This window comes from Mesoplodon mirus (assembly GCF_964341445.2).
Source record: "Mesoplodon mirus genome assembly, chromosome: 1".
Taxonomy (NCBI): domain Eukaryota; kingdom Metazoa; phylum Chordata; class Mammalia; order Artiodactyla; family Ziphiidae; genus Mesoplodon; species Mesoplodon mirus.
The window spans coordinates 45,748,978-45,771,622 of record NC_138976.1 but is presented as its reverse complement, the minus strand read 5'-3'; the positions used below and the strand labels follow the sequence as shown (position 1 = coordinate 45,771,622).

The 22,645-nt window shown below is 48.8% G+C and overlaps 1 protein-coding gene across 2 annotated transcripts in view; it reads left to right on the top strand.

The window, feature by feature from the left end:
* Nucleotides 1-22,645, top strand: part of DNAI1 (dynein axonemal intermediate chain 1) — a 63,890-nt gene that overhangs the window by 21,483 nt on the left and 19,762 nt on the right. Inside the window, exons 3-12 of one of the 2 annotated variants that reach the window (XM_082621652.1) lie at nt 603-701; nt 865-945; nt 8,232-8,358; nt 8,642-8,748; nt 8,993-9,112; nt 10,132-10,191; nt 11,508-11,642; nt 15,341-15,425; nt 18,749-18,866; nt 19,127-19,170. In XM_082621652.1, the coding sequence (XP_082477778.1) occupies nt 603-701; nt 865-945; nt 8,232-8,358; nt 8,642-8,748; nt 8,993-9,112; nt 10,132-10,191; nt 11,508-11,642; nt 15,341-15,425; nt 18,749-18,866; nt 19,127-19,170 (976 nt within the window). The remainder of the gene's footprint in view (nt 1-602; nt 702-864; nt 946-8,231; nt 8,359-8,641; nt 8,749-8,992; nt 9,113-10,131; nt 10,192-11,507; nt 11,643-15,340; nt 15,426-18,748; nt 18,867-19,126; nt 19,171-22,645) is intronic. The other variant, XM_082621653.1, reaches the window with a different exon arrangement.

The window sequence follows — 22,645 nt, the reverse complement described above, 5'->3', positions numbered from 1 at the left end:
TATTTTGCATATCTTTGATTGCCAGTGAGGGTGAATATTTTTTATTATGTCATGGGTCACTTTGGCAAGGTATTTAACTGTCTATTGGGGTAGGGGAAAACTAGTCTAGATTTTTTTGCTCCAAGGTTTTGATGGGACTATGAGGCTTAAAGTTACCAAGTACTGGGAGTATTGCTGTAAGATTAACCTTAAGGTGGCAAATTGGAAGGTAAAATGTGAATTAGAGTTGAAGTAGCTTAAAGGACAGCTGGGTGTCATTTCACAGTTGGTCCTGGCTATTAGCATCCAGGCTGTATGGGAAGCAGTAAGGAGGAACCAGCGTTTCTGGTCCCACTACTGGGGCCAAAGACCCACCACAATATTCCAGCTAAGTCCAGGACCACAGGGCTGAGGTGGCCATGATCTTCCAGGCAATGAGAACTCTGGCCTGAGCAGTTCCTTCGGGCTCTTCCGTGAGTGGTCTGACGCATGTTTCGTGTTCTATGTATTGGGACGGAGCTTGGCTTCTGGGAGAATTTGTGAATGAAAGGGCTTTCTGCAGCACTGCTTGCTTGTCTAGGCAGGTCAGGCACTCTGGATTCTCACATGAGGTTTTTGTCCAGGATGAAGATTCAGGGACCGAAGGAGGGAAAGGGACAGATGAATGGGCCCAGTCCAAAGCCACAGTTAGACCCCCTGACCAGCTGGATTTGACTGATGCAGTAAGTAAGCAACATCCTACCCTCGCTCCTTCCACCTCCTCCAGCCTCAGAGATGTATTCTGCCCAGAACTTAGGTTGTGAGATGTCTGCTGACACCCCGGGGAATCATCAGAGGGGGTGGGGGCCCTCTACATTTGACCCTGTTGGTATTTCTCTCCCTTAGGAGCTAAAGGAGGAGTTCACCCGGATTCTGACAGCCAACAACCCACATGCACCCCAGAACATCGTCAGGTACAGCTTCAAAGTAAGTCATCCTCTCTGGGGCAGGGGCCTCTAGGTGCTTCTTGCCTTGGTGACTTGCTGTGTTGCAAAAGCCTCTCAGCTGTCATAGAGATCACCTTTAAACTGAGGTCTTTGGCTGGAACCCTGAGATTTTACATGGAGTTTTCCAGAGATTTTTGAAGTTTCTTTATGAATCTCCCTTCATTCTCGCTAAAGTGCCCTGAAGAGCCACTCTTTTCAGGAATCCTGAAGTGAATAATTTGGTAGGAAAAATACTTTTCCAGTGTATACAGTGTGTTTGTCACTAACATCAACTGTTGGGTCTCCAGAAGCCAGTGTGCCAGTGTCAGGTCCTATATTAGAACTTTTACATAGGCTATCTCATTTAATCCTCAGGTTTCTTTGATATAGGAACTATTTTATCTTTATTTTATAGAAACCAAAGATAAATCAGATAAAACAAATTACAAAAGTCACACAGCCAGGATTCAAAGCAAAATTTGAACTAGTTTGATTGACTCTAAAGCAACATTACACTGCTGCTTTAAAAAAAAAGTATACATATATATATACATATACATATCTATACATACACACACACACATACAGAGTTTTGAATATATAATAGAAATCTAGAAACCCATGGTACTCTAATTTTAAGAGTCAAAAGAGCAATGAAAATACAATGGAAATTAAACCTCCCTCTCCTGTCCCTTTCCTTGGGGACAACTACTATTAGCAGTTTCTTTCTCTTTTTTTTTTTTTTTTGCGGTACGTGGGCCTCTCACTGTTGTGGCCTCTCCCACTGCGGAGCACAGGCTCCAGACGCGCAGGCCCAGCGGCCATGGCCCACCGGCCCAGCCGCTCCACACCATGTGGGATCCTCCCGGACCGGGGCACGAACCCGTGTCCCCTGCATCGGCAGGCGGACTCCCAACCACTGCGCCACCAGGGAAGCCCTCTTTTTCTTTTTTAAAAACAGTTTTATTGAGATATAATTTACATATTGAGATAAAATCACCCATTTATTTTTTTAAAAGATGGTATTTAGTTTTTAATTATTAGTGCTTAAGAATTTTATGATATTTGCTGAATTAGCAGATATTCTCTAGTATTAGAAAAATATATTAAAAGATCATTGTGTCTTATCCAGTCAATCATCCATTTTAAAGTGTATAATTCAATGGCTTTTAGTATATTCACAGGTTATGCAACTATCACCACAATCGATTTTAGAACATTTTCATTTCCCCCAAAAGAAACCCCATACCTCTTAGCTGTCACTCCCCAGTCCTCCATTCCTTCCAGCCTTAGGCAACCACTAATCCATTTTCCAGCTCTACAGATTTGCCTGTTCTGGACATTTCATAAAAAGAGAATCAGGGCTTCCCTGGTGGTGCAGTGGTTGAGAATCTGCCTGCCAATGCAGGGGACACGGGTTCGAGCCCTGGTCTGGGACGATCCCACATGCCGCGGAGCAACTAGGCCCGTGAGCCACAACTACTGAGCCTGCGCATCTGGAGCCTGTGCCCCGCAACAAGAAGAGGCCGCAACAGCGAAAGGCCTGCGCACCGCAATGAAGAGTGGCCCCCGCTTGCCGCAACTAGAGAAAGCCCTCACACAGAAACGAAGACCCAACACAGCCAAAAATAAATTAGTTAATAAATTAATTTAAAAATATATAGGAACAATCATTAAAAAAACAAAAGAGAATCAAACAATATGTCACCTTTTGTGACTGGCTTCCTTCGTTTAGCATACTGTTTTCAAGGTTCATTCATGTTGTAATATGTATCAGTACTTCATTTCTTTTTATTGCCAAATAATATTCAATTTTATGACTACCATGTTTTATTTATCCATTCATCAATTGATGGACATTTACATTGTTTCTGCACCTTGGCTATTATGAACAATGCTTCTATGAACATTCATGTACAAGTATTTTTGGCCATGCTGCATGGCTTGTGGTATCTTAGTTCCCTGACCAGGGATTGAACCCAGGCCCTGGCAGTGAAAGCACTGAGTCCTAACTACTAGACTGCCAGGGAATTCCCTTGTGAACTGTTTTCTTAACACACTGCTTCTTAGTCAAGACTGAGTAGTCAGCCCCCTCCACAAAGAGGTTAGGACAAATCCAGTGTATTTCTTGAGAGGTTCCACTCCTGAGTTGTGCTAATGGCATCCCTTGGACAGCCTGTAAAGGGGCGGGGGATGGGATGGGCAGAGAGAAGTTGCCTTGCCCCCCTGAGCTTATGCTGGAGTGTGATACACCCTATGGGCTCCTGTTCTCCTGACCTCTGAAAGAGAGTCTCTTTATGACTCAGTGTGCCAGCCATGGGAGGCATACTACAGGCAGAGGATTGGTGTCAATGCACCTCTCTTGCCCCCTGAGAAGCTCAGTTATTAGAAGAGATTCCTGTGAGTCAACTGTCAGCTGGGTAGCCATAGGCTCCCAGGCAGGCTCACCTCATGAAACCTTCTAACAGCCTCCCAGGCCTGCCTGGCATCCTCCCACAGAGCTGGCCTCCATCTCATTGGTCCTTCACTGAGATCCAAGAGCTTTAGGTCTCCAAAGCTATTACTTTCCCTTGAAGTGCTGGCCTGAAGAGGCAGATGGATCGGATCTAGGCATGCCTCTCCTCCTTGCACAGAAACAGTGGGATCTGAATTCCATCCCTAAACTGAAGAGGAAGGTCCTAGTCACCACTGGGGACAGGATGACAGTGAAATCTCAAATGACAACTATATGGATAATTTATTCCCGTGGGACCCTCCATCGTCGTCATAATAATAGCTACTATTTTTATTGAGCACTTATCATGTGTCAGACTCTGTGTTAATAGATTGCTTTCATTATTTTCAATACTCAACTATCCTGCAAATTAATTATTATCCTCATTTTACAGATGAAGAAATTAAGGCTTAGAGTGGTTAAGCCCAAGATCATGCAGATAATAGGGAGCAGAATCAAAATTTGAATCCAATTCTGCCCACATCCATAGATCACGCTCTTAACAACTGCACTGTCCCATCTTCCCATCCATCTGAGTTACTGAGAGAGGAAGAGCTTTGTGGTGACTTTTTGAGGCAGAACATCCCAGTCTATGTGCAGAAATAGTGATTCTTGCAGTCCTCCAGGGATAGCTGTGTCTGGTACCAACCCATGGGTTGGTTTCCTCTCTGGTGAGTTTACCCCAGTGTGCCATACAAATGTAATAATTTTCTCTATGACTTAAAAAGGGTTGGAAAGAACTTTTTTGAAAAAGGAAGTGACCCCTGGTCTCAAAGTCAACTTTAGGACTAGGATGCTGATCAGTGAGGGGGCAGCCTAGAGGAATAAAACTATAGGCTGTCTGAAAGCAGGGATCATATCTGCTTTTGCTAAGCTTTGTATCTCTGGAACATAGAATATACTTGACACACTGTGTCTATTCAAAAATTATTTGTTGAAGAAGGAATGAACCCAGTTGCCTGGGCAAGTGCCTTGAGTGACTTGACAAGTGCCAAACCCAAATATTTTCTAGATTTCTGTGATCCTCTTGTATGGAACAGGGGGACTGGGGACTTGGTGTCTCTGAGGATCTATCCAGCCTTGGCATCCATTAATAGAGTGGAGAAAAAGCCAGGCCAGGTGTGTTTGATGACTGTTTGTGACCTCTCTGAGGTCTGGTTAGACAGGTGAGACAGGATCCCTTGGCATGGATGTAGGAGCCAGTGATAGGTAAATTCAGAGCTGCTCAGAGTTGGAAGAATGTATTTTAAAATATGTCTTTGACAGCTACATATAAACTAATAATGAAATTAAAACACTCTCTAACACCATATATAAAAGGAAACTCAAAATGGATTAAAGACCTAAATGTAAGACTGGAAACCATAAAACTCCCACAGGAAAACATAGGCAGAACCCTCTTTTACATAAATTGTAGCAATATATATATTTTTTGGATCTGTTTCTTAAAACAAAGGAAATAGGGGCTTCCCTGGTGGCGCAGTGGTTGAGAGTCCGCCTGCCGATAGAGGGGACGCAGGTTCGTGCCCCGGTCCGGGAAGATCCCACATGCCACGGAGCGGCTGGGCCCGTGAGCCATGGCCGCTGAGCCTGCACGTCCGGATCCTGTGCTCCGCAGCGCGAGAGGCCACAACAGTGAGAGGCCCGCGTACCGCAAAAAAAAAAAAAAAAAAAAAAAAAAAAAGGAAATAAAAGCAAAAATAAACAAATGGGATCTAATTAAACTTAAAAGCTTTTGCACAGCAAAGGAAACCATTGAGAAAATGAAAAGACAACCCACTGAATGGGAGAAAATATTTGCAAATAATATGACCAATAAGGGGGTTAATATCCAAAATATATAAACAGCTCATACAACTCAACATTAAAAAAACAAACAACCCTGTTAAAAAATGGGCAGAAGACCTGACGACATTTTTCCAAAGAAGACATGCAGATGGCCAACAGGCACATGAAAAGATGCTCAACATCACTAATTATCAGGAAATGCAAATCAAAACCACAATGAGATATCACCTCACACCTGTCAGAATGGCTATCATCAAAAGACCACAAATAACAAATGTTGGTGAGGATGTGGAGAAAAGGGGACCCTCGTACACTGTTGGTGGGAATGTAAATTGGTGCAGACACTGTGGAAAACAGTATGGAGGTTCCTCAAAAAACTAAAATAGAACTACCATATGACCCAGCAATTCCACTCCTGAGTATATATCTGAAAAAAACAGAAACACTAATTCAAAAAGATATATGCACCCCAATGTTCATAGCAGCACTGTTTACAATTGCCAAGATATGAAAGCAAACTATGTGTCCATCAACAGATGAATGGATAAAGATGTGGTATATATATACAATGGAAAACTACTCAGCCATAAAAATGAAATTTTGCCATTTGCAACAACATGGATGGACTTGGAGGGTATTATCCTAAGTGAAATAAGTCAAACAGAGAAAGACAAATACTGTATGATATCACTTAATGTGGAATCTAAAAAACACAACAAACTAGTGAATATAACAAAAAAGAAGCAGATTCACAAATATAGAAAACAAACTGGTCATTACCAGTGGGGAGAGGGAAGGGGAGAGGGGAAATATAAGGGTAGGGGATTAAGAGGTACAAATTATTAGGTATAAAATAAGCTACAAGGATATATTGTATAATACAGGGAATATAACCAATATTTTATAACAACTATAATTGGAATATAACCTTTAAAAATTGTGAATCACTATATTGTACACCTGTAACATATAATATTGTAAATCAACTATACTTCAATAAAATTTTAAAAGAATAATGGAAATAAAAACAAAAATAAACAAATGGGGGCTTCCCTCGTGGCGCAGTGGTTAAGAATCCTCCTGCCAATGCAGGGGACATGGGTTTGAGCCCTGGCCTGGGAAGATCCCACATGCCGCGGAGCAACTAAGCCTGTGCACCACAACTGCTGAGCCTGCACTCTAAAGCCTGCGAGCCACAACTACTGAGCCCGTGTACCACAACTACTGAAGCCCACATACCTAGAGCCTGTGCTCTGCAACAAGAGAAGCCACTGCAATAAGAAGCCTGCACACCGCAACGAAGAGTAGCTTCCCCCTCACCACAACCAGAGACAAGCCCACGTGCAGCAACAAAGACCCAACAGAACCAAAAATAAAATAAATTAAATTAAATTAATTAATTAAAAAATAAAATAAACAAATGGGACCTAGTGAAACTTAAAAGCTTTTGCACAGCAAAGGAAACTATAAAAAAGACAAAAAGACAATCCTCAGGGCTTCCCTGGTGGCGCAGTGGTTGAGAGTCCACCTGCCGATGCAGGGGACACGGGTTCGTGCCCCGGTCCGGGAAGATCCCACATGCCGCGGAGCAGCTGGGCCCGTGAGCCATGGCCGCTGGGCCTGCGCGTCCAGAGCCTGTGCTCCGTGACGGGGGAGGCCATAGCAGTGAGAGGCCTGCGTACCGCAAAAAATAAATTAATTAATTAATTAATTAATTAATTTTAAAAAATGGGCAGAAGACCTAAATAGACTTCTCTCCAAAGAAGACATACAGATGGCCAAGAAGCACATGAAAAGCTGCTCAACATCACTAATTATTAGAGAAATGCAAGTCAAAACTACAATGAGGTATCACCTCACACCAGTTAGAATGGGCATCATCAGAAAATCTACAAACGACAAATGCTGGAGAGGGTGTGGAGAAAAGGGAACCCTTTTGCACTGTTGGTGGGAATGTAAATTGATACAGCCACTATGGAGAACCGTATGGAGGTTCCTTAAAAAACTAAAAATAGAATTACCATATGACCCAGGAATCCCACTACTGGGCATATACCCAGAAAAAAACATAGTTCAAAAAGACACATGCGGGCCTCCCTGGTGGCGCAGTGGTTGAGAGTCCGCCTGCCGATGCAGGGGATACGGGTTCGTGCCCCGGTCTGGGAGGATCCCATGTGCCGCGGAGCGGCTGGGCCCGTGAGCCATGGCCGCTGGGCCTGCGCATCCGGAGCCTGTGCTCCGCAACGGGAGAGGCCACAGCAGTGAGAGGCCCGCATACCGCAAAAAAAAAAAAAAAAAAAAAAAAAAAAAAAAAAAAGACACATGCACCCCAATGTCCACTGCAGCACTATTTACGATAGCCAGGTCATGGAAGCAACCTAAATGCCCATCAACAGACGAATGGATAAGGATGTGGTACATATATACAATGGAATATTACTCAGCCATAAAAAGGAACGAAATTGGGTCATTTGTAGAGACATGGATGGACCTAGAGACTGTCATACAAAGTGAAGTAAGTCAGAAAGAGAAAAACAAATATCGTGTATTAACGCATATATGTGGAATCTAGAAAAGTGGTGCAGATGAACCAGTTTGCAAGGCAGAAATAGACACACAGATGTAGAGAACACACATATGGACACCAAGGGGGGAAAGTGGGGGTGGTGGTGGTGGTGGTGAGATGAATTGGGAGATTGGGATTGACATATATACACTAATATGTATAAAACAGATAACAATAAGAACCTGCTGTATAAAAAAAAATTTTTTTAAGAAAAGAAAAGCAAAAAAAGTGTTCATGAGAACTTAAAAAAACTTTATTTCATTTGCTTTCTCTTCTTTAAACTGGCAATGCAATGAAAACTTCAGGTTAACTGAGGATTTAGTAAGTTATAATTCTATTAATAGATGGACTATCTTAGGCCTTTAGAACAAAGGCAAACTGTATTCTGATTCCAGCCCTTTCAGGGACCCCTGGTCTGACTCAGCCCCTTTCTTCTTAGGAAGGCACATATAAGCTAACTGGCCTTGTGGACCAACTTGCAGTTCACTTCAGCCAAGTCGGAAACCTGATCCCCAAAGACTCGGATGAAGGACGGCGACAGCACTACCTCGATGAGTTAGCAGCAGGTGAGCCTCTGGGCCAGCCTGAGGCTGCAGCCTAGAGCGGGGTCCCCTTTCTCTGGTCACTCTAGGGAGGAGATGGCTAAGCCAGAACTTTGCAGAGCCTTTTCTTACATAAAGTCTAACAGCTGGCTGTCCTGGGTATGTCTGGGAGCTAACCCATGAGGCTCAGGCCAAGGAGAACCCTGGGGAAGGCGAGCTCTGAAAGGCAGAAATGAAGAAGGCCTTACCCCTCCAGGGGATGGGGGAGTGAGCTGGACTTTGAGCTCAACACCAATATCCTACCAAGGTTCTCAGGAGTCCGCCAAGGTGGTGACTTCAGAAACAGAAATCCTTGAAGAAGAAGAGCCCAAGGAAGCTGAAGCTGGGAGTCAAACAGATGTGCCTGCCGCTGAGGTTCAGTATAATATTGCTCTCCATCCCATCCCTCCCTGCTCCAGCTATGGCTGGAGGCTTCAGGGGTGACTCACCGGGGCTGGGGGCTGAAGGTGAGAAGTCAAGAGACCTCAGGTGCCAACACCTCTGGCATAATCACTCTCTCCCACTTCCATCCTATCCCAGGACACGACTTCTCCCCACCCTATCCTGTACCACCTTCTTCTCACAGCTGAGTCCTAGTCCTGTGGGTCTTTCTTTCCAGGCACCTGAGAAAATGGCCAAAGAAGAATCAATGACTCCTAAGCAGCCCAAGGAACTAAAGCTCACCAACAAGTTAAACTTCAGTGAGAGGGCCTCACAGACCTGCAACAACCCCCTCCGGGTAGAGCAACGCCCCCCACCCCGCCCCGCCCCGCACCCCTTCCCCTCGAAGCTCCATGCTGTGCATAGCGGGGAGGGAGCAGGCCTGACTCAGCACCAGCAGCCCTCAGCCTGGCAGGTGACAGGGAGGATGGAAGAGTTTCGCTCTTCCAGGGGAGCTGGGAGCATGTGTTCAGGTCCCAGTAAGTCATCCAGGCAGGAGTTCAGAGGGAGTAACAAGGAGGCTGGATCGCTCTACTGAGAGCCTGAAACTTGAATTGGGCCTTGAAGTGAAGGTCAGGATTTGGGGAAGGAAGGGGAGGCCAGAATGTGCCAGGGAGTCAAGATTAGGAGCCAGTCTGACTGAAGTTGATGGTCTCCGTGACAGACTAGCTGGTAGTTCCCTGGCTCATAAGTGTGGAGGACCCTGAGTATCAGGCTGAAAGAATCTCTCAGGTTTCAGGTGAGAGACTCACATATGTAAGGCAGTGTTCTCCACAAATCAACCTGAAGGGAGGGCAGAAATCTACAGGGTGGGGTTTCGGTGGCTCCTAACCACCCTCTGTAGTCCCCAAGCTGACGTTCAGTAATCTGGGTGATACACAATGGGGAGGGGGTGCATTCCCCTGGTGGAGTCAGAGACCCAAGTATTAGGGGGAAACCTTCTTAAGGTGAGGGATATTAGCTCAATGGCCTGCCAGGGGTTGACCTCTGGTCCAGCATTGGAGGCTGGCCAAGGGCTGAGTTCTTGCAGATCTGTTCATCCCCCTCTTGGAGTTCTTCCTGGTTGAAACTGGCACAATCAGGCTTCACTGCCCCTACTTTCTAGCTTAGGCTTCTTCTGAAGGAGCCCTGGATGGAAATTTTAGGCTTTCACCATGTCATTTTGTCCTTTGCCCAGGCCATTCTTTAATTCCCCAGTGCTGTGTTCCACCCCTTCCTCAGCTCCAACAAAAATGCTCCTCCTGAGGATATACCATTGGGCTAAGTGAGAAGGAGTTGAGGGCTCTCTGTGGGTCACCTGTTGTCACTGTTCTCTAGGACCGAGAATGCCAGACGGAGCCTCCTCCCAGGACAAACTTTTCAGCCACAGCCAATCGGGTGAGACCCTGGGCCAATCTAAAAGCCATCACTCCCTCCCCCTCTGTATCCTTGTCTATCTCCCTTGGCAACAAGGGAGACTGGCGTGGTCAAAGATCCCTCTGGAAATCTGCCCTCCTCATCCACCCACCTCCCTGCTCCTTGTCTAGTCTCTGAACTCCAGGCACATGAGACCGTAGCTCTCCACCCGGAGAGCTCTATATCAGCCCAGGGCAAGACTGTCCAAGGGGGAAACAGGTATGGCTTCTGGAAGTTCCTGCAAATGGGGGAGAACATTCGTTCCCCCGGATTCTCTACAGCCTGTGGCACCTCACGGCTGACTCTGAAGTGTTAGCACTCTGACCCTGCCCATCCAGCAGCCTTCAGTGTTCCTGCAGACGCTCCTTCCACCTCAAGTCCTTCTGGATAGCCGTGCTGATTTGGGCAGGATATGGTGCCAGGTGACCTGAGCTCAGCACCCAACTCCGCTGCTCACACTGCAAGATCCTAGGCAAATCATGTCACCCTTAATGCCTTAATCTCTTTGTCTGTCAAATGAGGATGACAAGCAGCCTCACAGGGTTGTTGGAGGGCTCTGAATGAACACCGAAGTACAGTGCAGTGTGGAGAACTGGCCCATGGGTGAATTATTAAATGTAAGGTGTGCCTATCTGACCTCCAGGGAGCAGTGGCTGCTCAGATCTGGGGAGCACACAGTGCGGCCTGGGGCATTTGCCCAGCCCCAGATCCATGCTGCTTCCTCTGCTACTATCCTTGGGCTTATCTTACTGTCAGAGCCAGTTAGCAGGGGTTCCCTTACTTTTAGTTATCTTTTTATGCTGAGAAGTTTTGATCAGGGCTGTAGACAGCCAGCCTGAGCCAATATGTTTATCCCATCCCTACAGGGGGAGTCATTTTTTAAATTTCCTAGTTCAGAGTCTCATAAATCACTAAGAAAACTGTGAGCTAGCTGATCTTTGCCCATTTGTTCTGCCCTAATAGAGGTGGTAGGCTGGAACGATACTGATCTCCAGCTGACAACTGAGCCCCTGGGTTGCACGGTGGAAAGCCCAGCCCCGGGGTGCTCTGAGAGCCCCTTCATTCCTGTCCTAGAGCTGACAGTTAGCAGGGAAGACAGACACTGAATACATAATTAAGGTGGGCCAAGTAGAGGATACTATGAAGACATGTGACGGGTTGAAGATCGACTCTAAAGGCAAGTCAAAACTACAATGAGGTATCACCTCACACCAGTTAGAATGGCTAAAGGCTGAAGAGGAGCTGGCTGGGTGGAGATTTTGCCCTAAGATGATCCTTCTCATCTCTCCCTTGCCTAGTGGAAGATCTATGATGCCTACATGGAAGAGCTTGGGAAGCAGGAAAAGAATAAAGAGAAGGAGAAGACCGAGACCCCAGTGGCTAAAAAAATGGAGAAGATGGCGATGAGGAAGCTGACATCTATGGAGTCCCAGGTTTGATGAGGCCTCCTATGACTCAGTCACAGAGAATGACTGAGTGGTACCTTGGCTCCTGGGTAGACAGAAGCCTGGCTGTCTGTGAGGACTTCACAGACACTTAAGGCAGGATGCTAATGATACTTATGAACAGTTCTTTCCTTGTGGGAAGGTGTGAGGAGAGCTAGAACTGCCTCTGGCATTCCACAGATCACCCCAATTTTATATAGGTCTGGAGGCTAGCAGGAATTCAGGATTGTTGGGCTAGGGGGCAACAGAAGACATGAATGTTATTAAAAGCCTGATGTGCACCCTGGAAGAGCTTGGGAGTCTTCCCAGGGCAGGGTGGCATGTGAGGATAAGGCACCACCTCCCTGGCCAAAAGTTCATGGGGTTTGGGAGGGTGATTTTCTCTTGGACCTTCAGTCTTTGGGTTTACTTGCACTCAATTCTTCAGGTCCAGGAGCCAAGTCAGAGCTGATCACAGCTTATCATAGAGTCCAAGCCAATGGGTATGGCAACCCTGCGTTGGATTTGCCATGAAGAGCTATGCAAGAGTCATAATAGAGGTCATGGTTGGGAGCTCACTGTGGGTGTAGCCAGCATAGGTTTGGAGATCATCATGGAAGTTAACAGTGATAGGTCACTGCAGGGAGGGTCACCACAGGGAGATACTGAGGGGCCACATTTGTCCCTTCAATAGAGAGAGAGATGGGTCAGGAGCCAGAGTCCCATTATGGAGATCAGGATGAGTTTGATGTGCAATGGGGAGGGAAGGACAATGTCCACAAGAAGCCAGGGTCAAGTTCAGCACCTCGGAGAGCTCCCAGACAGCTCTCAGGGAAGTGGTTCTGCTCCACTCCAGAATAGAAGCCAGATCATACTCTTCCTTTGTCTGAAGTATGCCCACTTCCACTCAATTCCATGCCCGTGAAAAGTCACATTTTAGGGGAGGTTTGAGGGTTCCCAGCCCTGCCTTAATAGGAACTGCCCAATTCAGTTTCATTTAATCACAGAGCAAGCACTTGGTGGTCACGACCATGCTGAGTACTGGAACCCTGAGGTGAAAGATAAGTCCCTGCCCTGCAGGTTGCCCTGTCCAGACCCTTAACTTTTCCTGCACCGTTCCCTAGAGGTTAGGGGCTTCAGAGGGACTGTTGGCCTGGGTCCAGTTTCGCTTGAAGGTCCATCAGGGGTTTGGCTATGGGCTCTGGGGCCTTGGTTAAAGAAATCTTAACTGCAGTCACCAGGACCCACAGACCAGAAGTACGATCCCTGTGACTGAGACTGAAAACTGTCCTTGGGTCTCAGCCCTACCAGAGTTGGTGTCTAGGGAGGCAGGACCACACTGGGTTCTTCCAGCTTGGCTAACATGAAAGGCTGTGATGCTGGCAGATTCCAGCCCTCTGAACCAAGAAATACAGTGGAACAGGACACTGGGGGTATAACATAGCCAGTTAATACTTTAGTATTCTATTCAACCACCCCCCAAGGGAATTGACCTGTAACTGGGAATCCCAAGTACTGGGCCAGGCTATCTGTAGAGCAGATTGGGGGTGGCAGTTGCCTTCCCCTTTGCTGAGGCCCAGCACATGAACAGAGTGATACCCCTTTCTCAGAGACCCAGATCTGATTAGGTTGGTATAAAACTCAAGTGTGTGGGAGGAGAGAAAGCAGAATAACTTCCTGATACTCTGTCGGAAGGTCTGCAGTGGTAGATCTCAGACTTCTGTCTCACTAATGGTTTGGGTAAATGCACAGAAATGAATGTAAGTTTGTCTTATCTGAGAGATTAAGACAGCAAAGGGGGAAAGGGCTCAGAGGCCACAAGTTCAGTCAGAACCAACAAAGAGCTGTGTCTGCTCAAGTAGCATAGTTTCCAGAACCATACTCTCTCCTCAGAGCACGTGTGGATCCCTGAGTCTCCCAGGACCAGGAAAGGGTGGTCAGGCTGGGTAGAAACTGGCTGTCTGTGTGGGGCTGAGAGCACAGGCCCTAGAGTCCACAGATTTGAGTGTACATCCTGGCTTTGCCATGGAGCTGGATTTTTCTAAAACCTGTTCCCTCATCTGTAGACAGCCTAATGATACCTGATTTGCAAGACTGTCGTGAGAACCCAAGATAATATATGCACAGCCCCTAAAATAGTACTTGCTTGATACTGGTTGACAGGTGGTGGCTGTTAATATGCCATGCATGGCTGATGGAGCTGGGAGGGTTCGCCTGAAGGAGTGCTGACTCGAGGAATGAGGTGCTGTCCTCCTACATCAGAGGACCTAGCATCTGGCACACAAGTCTCTATAGCTGGAGGACAGAGTTAGGACCATGGGTATAAGACTCAGGGAAGTAGGTTTCAGCTAACAGGCTGTCTGACCGTACAAGATACTGCCTGACTTGGGGAGAGATATTTGCCAGAAAGCTGCTGAGGGGGAAGGATTCCTGCTTTGGGTCAGGGAATAGGGGGTAGTAGCTGGGACCAGGTGAACTCTGAGAGTTGTGATTATAAGACTCCAGTGAATGTCCTTGGTCGGTTTTCTGAAATAAGCTTGGAGTCGGTTTGAAAACTGATGAGAGAGTCTCAAAGGCAGTCCCCCATGTGTGACTTTGTAAGTAATCCCCCACCACACTGGGCCGCATGTTTCTTCTGACACCACCATCACCATTACCACCGGACACTGGGTTACTAACACCATGGTGCTTATTACATTTAATCCTACAAAGACCCCATGACGCAGGTGGCATTATCCATCCCCACTGTATCAGAGTACTCTAAAACACAGAGATGTAATTTACCTAAAGTTGCCACTCGGCTCCTAATCTGTGGGATGGGATGGGATGGGATGCAGGTCTGTGTGGTCCCAGAACCCGTTCTCTTAACCACTGCCTGACACTGTCAGTCCTGGGAAATCTCATGTTTGAGAGCCATGGGCCTGGCCCTCTGGAGCCCCTCTGGAGGGCTGTCCACGCCACTGGTTCATTCCTGCCACCTGCCCTAAACTCTTTAGGCCCTTCTTGCCAGCTCCAAACTCTTTGCTCCTCTTTTAACCTGTTAAATGGTTTACGTTATGGAATTTCACATAATGATGATCTTGGTTTTTTTGTTCAGGATGAGTCATTTCCCCCTGACATGAAACTTCATGCTTTCTCTTTGGCCTGGGCCGTGGACAGGGCCCTGGGTTAGGAGTCAGTTCTGCCTTGTACTCCCTGTGTAAACACAGGTCTCTTTCCTCTCCCTGGGCCTCCATGTCCTCCTCAACTCTTGACTAAATAAGTTGGACCAGAAGATCTCTGAGAACTTTAACAGGAGCCCTCGTTGCTCAGGCTGGTGAAACTTCTGTCCCCACCAAAGAAGTCTCCTACATACCCTGTCTGCTGTCCCCTCCAATACCCCTGCTGGGCTCTCTTCAGTGCCCTGTCTTGTGCTCAGAGATACGCCTTCCCCAGAATAAGCTCAGGATGAAAGAGCAGGAGGCAGGCTCTGCTCAGGGGCCAAGTATAGCAGTACAGACGCCTTGTGCCACTTGTGAGCTGGGCGTTCCCAGAAGAGGATGTTGGGGAGAACTGGGCCTTGAAGCACAAAGAGATACCTTTACAGAGCTATCTGGGGTGGGTGGTGTCAAAGAGGCATTGCTGAACCAATTGTAAGTCAGGGCTGTGGCTCAGGGCATGACCTTCCAGATGCTGACTTAGGACCTGTGGCTCCTGTATCTCCACAGAGTGATGACATCACCAAACTGACCCGAGCTGCTAAAATCATGGAGCGGATGGTCAACCAGAACACATATGATGATGTTGCTCAAGGTTAGATTGAAAGTGCTGGCAACTACTATTATTACCTGTATTAAAAATCCCTCATACAAAACGAGTATTTGAGTGTCCCATGCTAGGTCCTACAGGTGCAAGGGGAGAAAAAGTAATCCCTTCTCTGGATGTCACTAGGGAGATAAGACTTAACACAGGTCAAACAGGAACAATGGCGTAAGAAAGAAATGGGTGTGGTGATGAGATCTGACAATGGTGCAGCAAAAAATCTGCACATTAGTGATTTAACAGCATCTTTCTAACAATCCTGGGAGGCGGCAGAGCAGAGATTTTTATCCCTTCTTCACACACGACAAAGCTAAGGCCAAGGCCACCTGACTAGTGAAAGGCAGAGAGGACCCAAACCTAGGTCTTAAGCCACCTAATTCTGTTCTCTACTCTGTCCAGCTTAGGGACCATAGAAGTGCTAGAATGCAGACAGAAACTGCTCTGGGGATCCTCAAGAATGGAGGAGGAGAAGTGAGGAGTGACATCAGTCAAGGAAGGCTTCGGGGAGGGCTGAGCTGGATGCCAAGGGACAAGCAGAGCTTGAGTGGGAGATTAGCAGAGGGCAGACGTGCTGGGCAGGAGACAGCGCGAGCAGTGACTCAGCGGTGAACGTGAACTGGAAAGGACTCTGGGAACAAGGGGCAGCAGGCTCAGTGACCCCGACAGGGGCTCTCTTGGAAAGTGGTGAGAGTTCAGGCTGCAGAAGTGGTCGGGGCCACTTAAGGAAGGGCCTCGAATGTCGCGCAGGGAATCTGAGCTTTCTCTGCAGAGAGTTCAAAGATACTGTCCAGGCAGGGACACAGCCCGAGGAGAGCAGGGCTGGAGGAGGGTACCACTGGGCAGAATACAGCGGCAGAGGCGAGGGTGAGGTTCCAGTGTGGGTAGAGTGGACCTCACTGTACCTTACCCAGAATGCGTCATCAGGGTTGGAGAAAAAGGTGCAGTTACAACAGTGAGCAGCAAGCACCAGCCTTCCCTGGGAATGGCCTGTGTACCAGGCGGTGCAGTTACAACAGTGAACAGCAAGCACCAGCCTTCCCTGGGAATGGCCTGTGTACCAGGCGTTGTACTGTGCAATTTACATGTATTATTCTATTTCATCCTGACAGCCACACTGTCAGGTGAAAACCACTATTATCTCCATTTTATAGATGAGACATTCAGGCTGAAATGTCACCACTTGTTCGAAAACACAGCTAGTGTGAGGTGTGAACGGCACAATCAGGACTCGAACACGGGCCCCCTGGATCCATAGCCTGAGCACTTTAGCACGAGGCCACAGAGCCACTGAGCTGGAAGAGGCATTTCAAATAAACACTCAATAGGTCTATGTGAGTGATTAATTAGTGATGAGGTGAAGAAAGAGATTGATTCACAAACGCTTAAATCCTGGGGGCCTGGGAAATTCTGGTGTCTTTGACAGAGCCAGGGAAACGGAATCCTTCCCATGGCATGAACAGCACATTCCCAAGTGGCTTGTATTTCCCTAAGAGGTTGTGCATTTATTTGGAGCAGCTGCCTCCCCAGAGCTGGCAGCTCCCCACTGCTGGCTGGTCTCCTCTGCTGACAGCCCAGGGCTCTTCTTGGTGACTTGATGCTCATTGCTCACCCATGGGACAGAGAACCCAGGGCTGCCAAGACCAGCAGCCTAAACAAACCCCCTTGTTATCATTCAGGCTGGAAAACGACCTTGAGTGCTTTTCAAAGCTGTCAAAGTACACGGCAGCTGTGAATGAATTTGTCACTCACACAGCTTGGCTTCCTGAAACCCAGACTCTGCAATCAACCCACCAAAGAGCTGCAAACATGATTAATATCCATGGAGAAATTGGCCTTGGTGAACCTTTTTCATTTATAAGAACACAGTCACATAAAAATGTATTGAACCTTGATTTTTTAAAATTGCATACACTTTTCCCTTTGGGAAGAAGCGAAAACAGAGAAGTGTTACCAATTAATCTCCTCTCTGAAACGAAGTCTTTTCAAAGATAGTCTGAGCTCAGGGATCTCTGATGTGATCAAGGCTCATGCCTCTGACCACTCTTTTTTTTTGTCTGAGCCATTTTTGAGGGCTGAATGTAGTCCACAAACCTCGAAGTGTGGGGCCTTGTGAGAGAGGCTGGGGCCGTGCCTGGGGATGTCCTTGACCACATTGGATAAGAGGATCATTTTCTAATGGGTTGGAAAGAAGACCGAGAACCATTTCCCTTCTGTTGATCTATTTTGTTGCCTTCTTTGAACAGTCATCAGGTGGCTGCTCTGTGGCTGGCCCTGTGCTAGGCACTGCGGGTCCAGAGATGAAAATAATGTGCTTCCTGCTCCCCAGGAGCCGTCTGCCGGGGGGAGACAGGCAAAAGGATAAAGAGAGGCAACGCTGTATGACACACGTTTCAGCAGACGAGAGGCAGGGCTGGGACGGAGGAGGAGGAGAACTCTGCTCAGCAAGCAAGTGAAGGCTTCACAGAGCAGGGGGAGTTTGATCTGGATCTAGAGTGAGTGGGAGTTTTCAGGAGGAGCAGGACATTTTAGACACTGTTTGATACAGAGGGTAGGTGAACAGTTGGCTGGAAATGACACGGAAGTAGTGGCCAGGAGCCTCGGTTTGACCAGGGAGCCCCTGTGCAAGGGGAGCCATCGAGGGGTTTTCAGGGCAGTAGGGGAGGTGGTTTATTCTGCAGAATGTGGACTGGAGGAGTGTCCGGAGGTAGAGAGACCAGCTAGGAGGGTGGCGTAAGAGTCTGGGTGATGGCTTTTGGGGCCTGAACCTAGGAAGTGGCTATGGGTTTGGAGAGAAGTGAATGGACTGAAAAGATAATCAGGAGGAAAACATGAGAAATGATGGAAAAAGATCAGTCAAGGTTTACCAAGATTTCTGATTTAGACAAGTAGAAGGATGGAGGGGGCTTCTACCTAAGTTAGAGGAAACGGGAGGTAGAGACAGTTTAGGGCAGGAGATGAACTTGAGCTTCAAGGACCCATGAGGGAGCCAGGCAGCTTCGCTCCAGCGGGGCTTGGCAGTGGATATGAAGATGGACAGACCTGGAATTATTATCCTTGAGGACACAGCCACTTTAATGTAATTTACCTCCAAAAACAACCATGACAGTAACGACAGCATTGTAGAGAGCTTACTCTGTGCCAGGTGTTTTTCTAAGTACTTCACATATATTAGCCATGAATCCTCCCAACAGTCCTTTGAGACAGGTACTATTACTATTCCCACTCTGAAATACAAAGAGGTTAATTGTTTTGGCCAAGGAGGTCCAGACAGAAAGTGGCAGCCCCAGGGCTGACTCAGCCTGTGTGTGTTTAAGATTTTAAATACTACGAGGATCCTGCTGACGAATACCGGGACCAGGAGGGTACGCTGCTGCCTCTCTGGAAGTTCCAAAGTGACAAAGCCAAGCGCCTGGCCGTCACCGCCCTCTGCTGGTGAGTACAGACATTGCAGAAAACCTGGAATCCCTGAGCCCCTGCTTGCGTGCCAAGCCCTGAGCAGGGCGCTTCTACCGCGCTTAATCACTTTGAAGGTGACGCGTAGCATTACGGAAAAAAGTGAGACTGGGATTCTTATGGGATCGTCCCAGGTCTCTAAGCTCAACAGTAGATGTCTACAGTGTAGTTAAGGCACCACTGTACATGGGAGAGCCATGTCCATTTCCTGGGCCAAGGGGTTCTTATTTCTTTTGCAGGAATCCGAAGTACAATGATCTGTTTGCGGTGGGACATGGCTCCTGTAAGTAATCTGGCTATTTGTTCATTTTCTCACTCAACCAGCAAACACGAAGTACCTACTCAGTGCAGGGCTCTTTGCCAGGTGTGAAAGATACAAAGATGACCAAGTCTAGCACCCTCAGGGTGCTCACAGTCTAATGGAGAAGACCCACTGTCATACTGGCAATTAGTGCTGAATGAAGGAGTATGCCAAAATGAGCCTCGAAGGAGTTATTATGGTAAAGAAAGGGGGAGAGGGCTTCTGGCAGAGGGAGAAGCATATGCAAAGGTCTGGAGGCATGAGAGATCTGGGAGGAAATGAAGCTGTAGAGGGGGCCAGGGTTAGCCCCCAAAGGGCTTGGTAAGCCATTCCAGGAAGCTTGGACCTTCTCCGGAGGGGAAAATACTGAAGGAATTTGAGAAGGGCTGGGACACAACCACTGCAGCGGGGATTTGCAGGCGTGAGACTGGAGGCTGGAGACCAGCTAGGAGACTGGGGAGGCATCCCAAGGAGAGATGGCAGGATCTGAACCACCAGCGTGGAGTGGAGATGGAGAAGTAGATTTGAGAAGGATGAGAAGGTAGACTGGACCAGACCTGGGGAGGGATTTGGTGGTGAGGCCTGAAGGAGGAGAGTTTCCTGAGCAGGCCCTGGAGCAGGCAGGGTGGGGAAGGGGGGCAAGCGCTTGATGTTCATCACTGGCCCCGAACCCTGGGAGACCACCGCCTTCCGGGATGCTCCCGTCCCCGCCAGTTTCCATCACCCCACAGCAGGAGGCAGTGCTGTGGAAACCGTGTGGCACTTTGCTTTCCCTTCGTGTTCCCTGGTCCCTGCAGAAGCCCCTGCCTCTGCACTGGCCTGGGCGTTCCCTCTTCCTAACGGGAGAGGGCCCCATACTTCGCGTTAGCCGCAGCTCCCTAGGCGAACGACATGTTTTCTGGCTAGGAGGATTAGCTTCTGCGAACAGAAAAACCTTCCCATTCTCCAAGCTGCTGCTGGCTGGCAGGCATACAAGCTCCTGGTCTCTGCCCCTCAGACCGCCTGTCCGCCCAGCCCATTCTTTGACCGGTGTCGGGAGGGAGGGGAGGGCCAGGAGGAGTGGGTGTTTGTCATTCCTCTCAGGGAGAAGCCCTTGGAGCTGCGCCCAGTCTCATGGTCTGGGCCGCCTTTGAGGATGCCCTAAATGCCCGCTTTGTGTCCCCACTCCTGAGGATGGGCTACTGCCAAGAGGGAAGCGCCCACCCCCTCTGGCAGGGAACTAGCACGTTCCTCCCCCTCTGCTGCAGCTACTGGGCCGGGAACAGGGCAGGGGGCTGAGCAGGCCCTCCCAGGAGTGGGTGTGGACCTCTCTCTGAGGCTGATCAGCCCAGGCTCTCTGCCCAGGACTGAGGTAGGGACGTGGGGTGCTCCCCAGCAGGTGGGAGGAGAAACTGCTTCAGCTCTAGCCCTATCCTCCTCTCGCCGAGGGCCAGGAGGGGCGTCAGCTGGTTGCGGTCATATAGAGGTTGTCCATGGGGGCAGCCCTAGCCAGGAGCGGTGGAGAAGAATAACCCACCCCACAGGAATCGATGGCCCCAAGCCCAACAGGCCCAGAGGCCTCCTCTGGGCAGGCACACACCCAGGAAGGGTCTCTTTGTTCTTTGTTGGCCACATCCACGTGCCTAGATGGCACTGCTATCAGCTGCAGACCTTCTGGCTGGAGGGTCACTTCCCAGTGGTGTGACCTGGGGCCAGAAGCTGCTCTCAGCCTTGGTGTTTTCACTGGTGACCTGGAGAGGCTGACACCTGCCGGCCCTTTGTCCCAGGGCCGTCATGAGACACGCGTGGAAGAAAAGCAGCAAACGTGCCCCATGAGCTGTAGGAACCACTCGTACATAAAGGACAACCATTGCTGACTTGTCTGGCATTCTGTCTCCTAGCTTTCCTACAGGACCCTCCGGGGCCCTGAGCAGAGAGCGGGGGCTATAAGGACAGAGGGGTATCAGACAAGGCCCCTACCTCTTCTCTTAGAGAGCTGGGCCCGGCAGTGGCGGTGGCGGTGGTATTTGCTGTCACTGGTATGGGAGCTGTTGAGCAGTTTTCCAACGGGCATCTATTCTCCAGAGCCTTGTACGTGTCAGCATCAATCTGCAGAGGCCTGAGCAGAGCCAGGCTGGGCTGGAATGCAGAGGGGCCCCTGCATTCACTCCTGGGGTCGCTCCTGGGAGTCCCATGCTTTCAAGTGCCCAGGTGCCTCCCTGGAAGAAAGAGGGGCAAAGCTGAGGCAGGCAAAAGGCACCCTAGTTACTGGACGGGGTCATTGTGAGGGGCAGCTGGCTCACCAGCATCCGTCACACTGTCTTTGGAAATTCCCAGCAGCCAACCTCCCATTATCAGACTCGGCCTCCTGTGGCCAGACTCTAAAATGAGAATTTGGGTTTGTTGTTGGGTTTGACCCTGATGAGCTCAGCCCAGGGCTCCTTTTGCCTGGAATTCCCAGATGTTGATTCTCTGACCCAGCCAAATAAGACTTGGGCAGGGGTAGGCACGCACCCTAGGAAGGACTGGGGCCAAGGCTGGTCGTCTGGAGCCAGGCCAGGAGCAAGCAGGTGAGGAAAAGAGCCCGGGCAATTACCTGCAACAGCACAGAAGCGATCACACCCGCCTCCCCTCGTGGCTGCTGGGTACCAGATGGTGGACATGTCAGGCTGCACATAGGGCAGAGACTGGGGTGCCCTCTAGGACCAGGCTCCATGTCTCAGCAGAGTGAAGAAAGGCTGTCAGCAGGTGAAAGCAGATGGAGGAACACTGGAAGGCAAAGGAGGTAGTCTAGGAAGAGTTGGCCCACGGGGCAAAGCTGGGGTGCAATTATATCAGCCTGCTGCACTGAAGGGGTGCTTTCCAGCCCATTAGGCAGTTCACAGCAGGGAGATGGGGACTCCTCGTGATCTGCTGGGCAGGGATGGTGGAACAGATCCTAGACACTGTGTGGTCCTGACTGGCTATCACACAGGAGACGGGGAGGAAGCCTCCCAGCAGGACACATCTTAGAAAGGCAGAAGAGCCAGCTGTCCCTCAGCCCAGCCTCTGAGGGACAGCACCCTCAAAAGGGGCCAGAGTCAGGCCCTGAGTCCCAGCGCTAAAGCCATTCCCACTCTGCCCCACCACCTCCTGGCCGGTCCGTCAGCCTGCCCAGGCCAGGGATGCCCTTGTAGGGATTTAAATCTTTCCTGATCGTTTATTTGTCAGCTTCACTAATTAAGCAGTGTTAATTTCATTTACTGAAAATGGAAATTCATCCACCTCATTTCTCCCCGATCATCCTCCACACACAAAATCCATCACTCCTCAGCTGCAGGCTGTGTAAAATTTACAGGACTAATTATGTTGTCAGGTCTCTTTGTAAATACAGTCCATAAAGGCCACTGTGCTCACCGGGTTGTAGTGCAAGGGCATTCCCATTGTTAGTTTAATTACTGGTTAGTTATTTAGGTTCTCAAATGTTTGCCTCATTTTC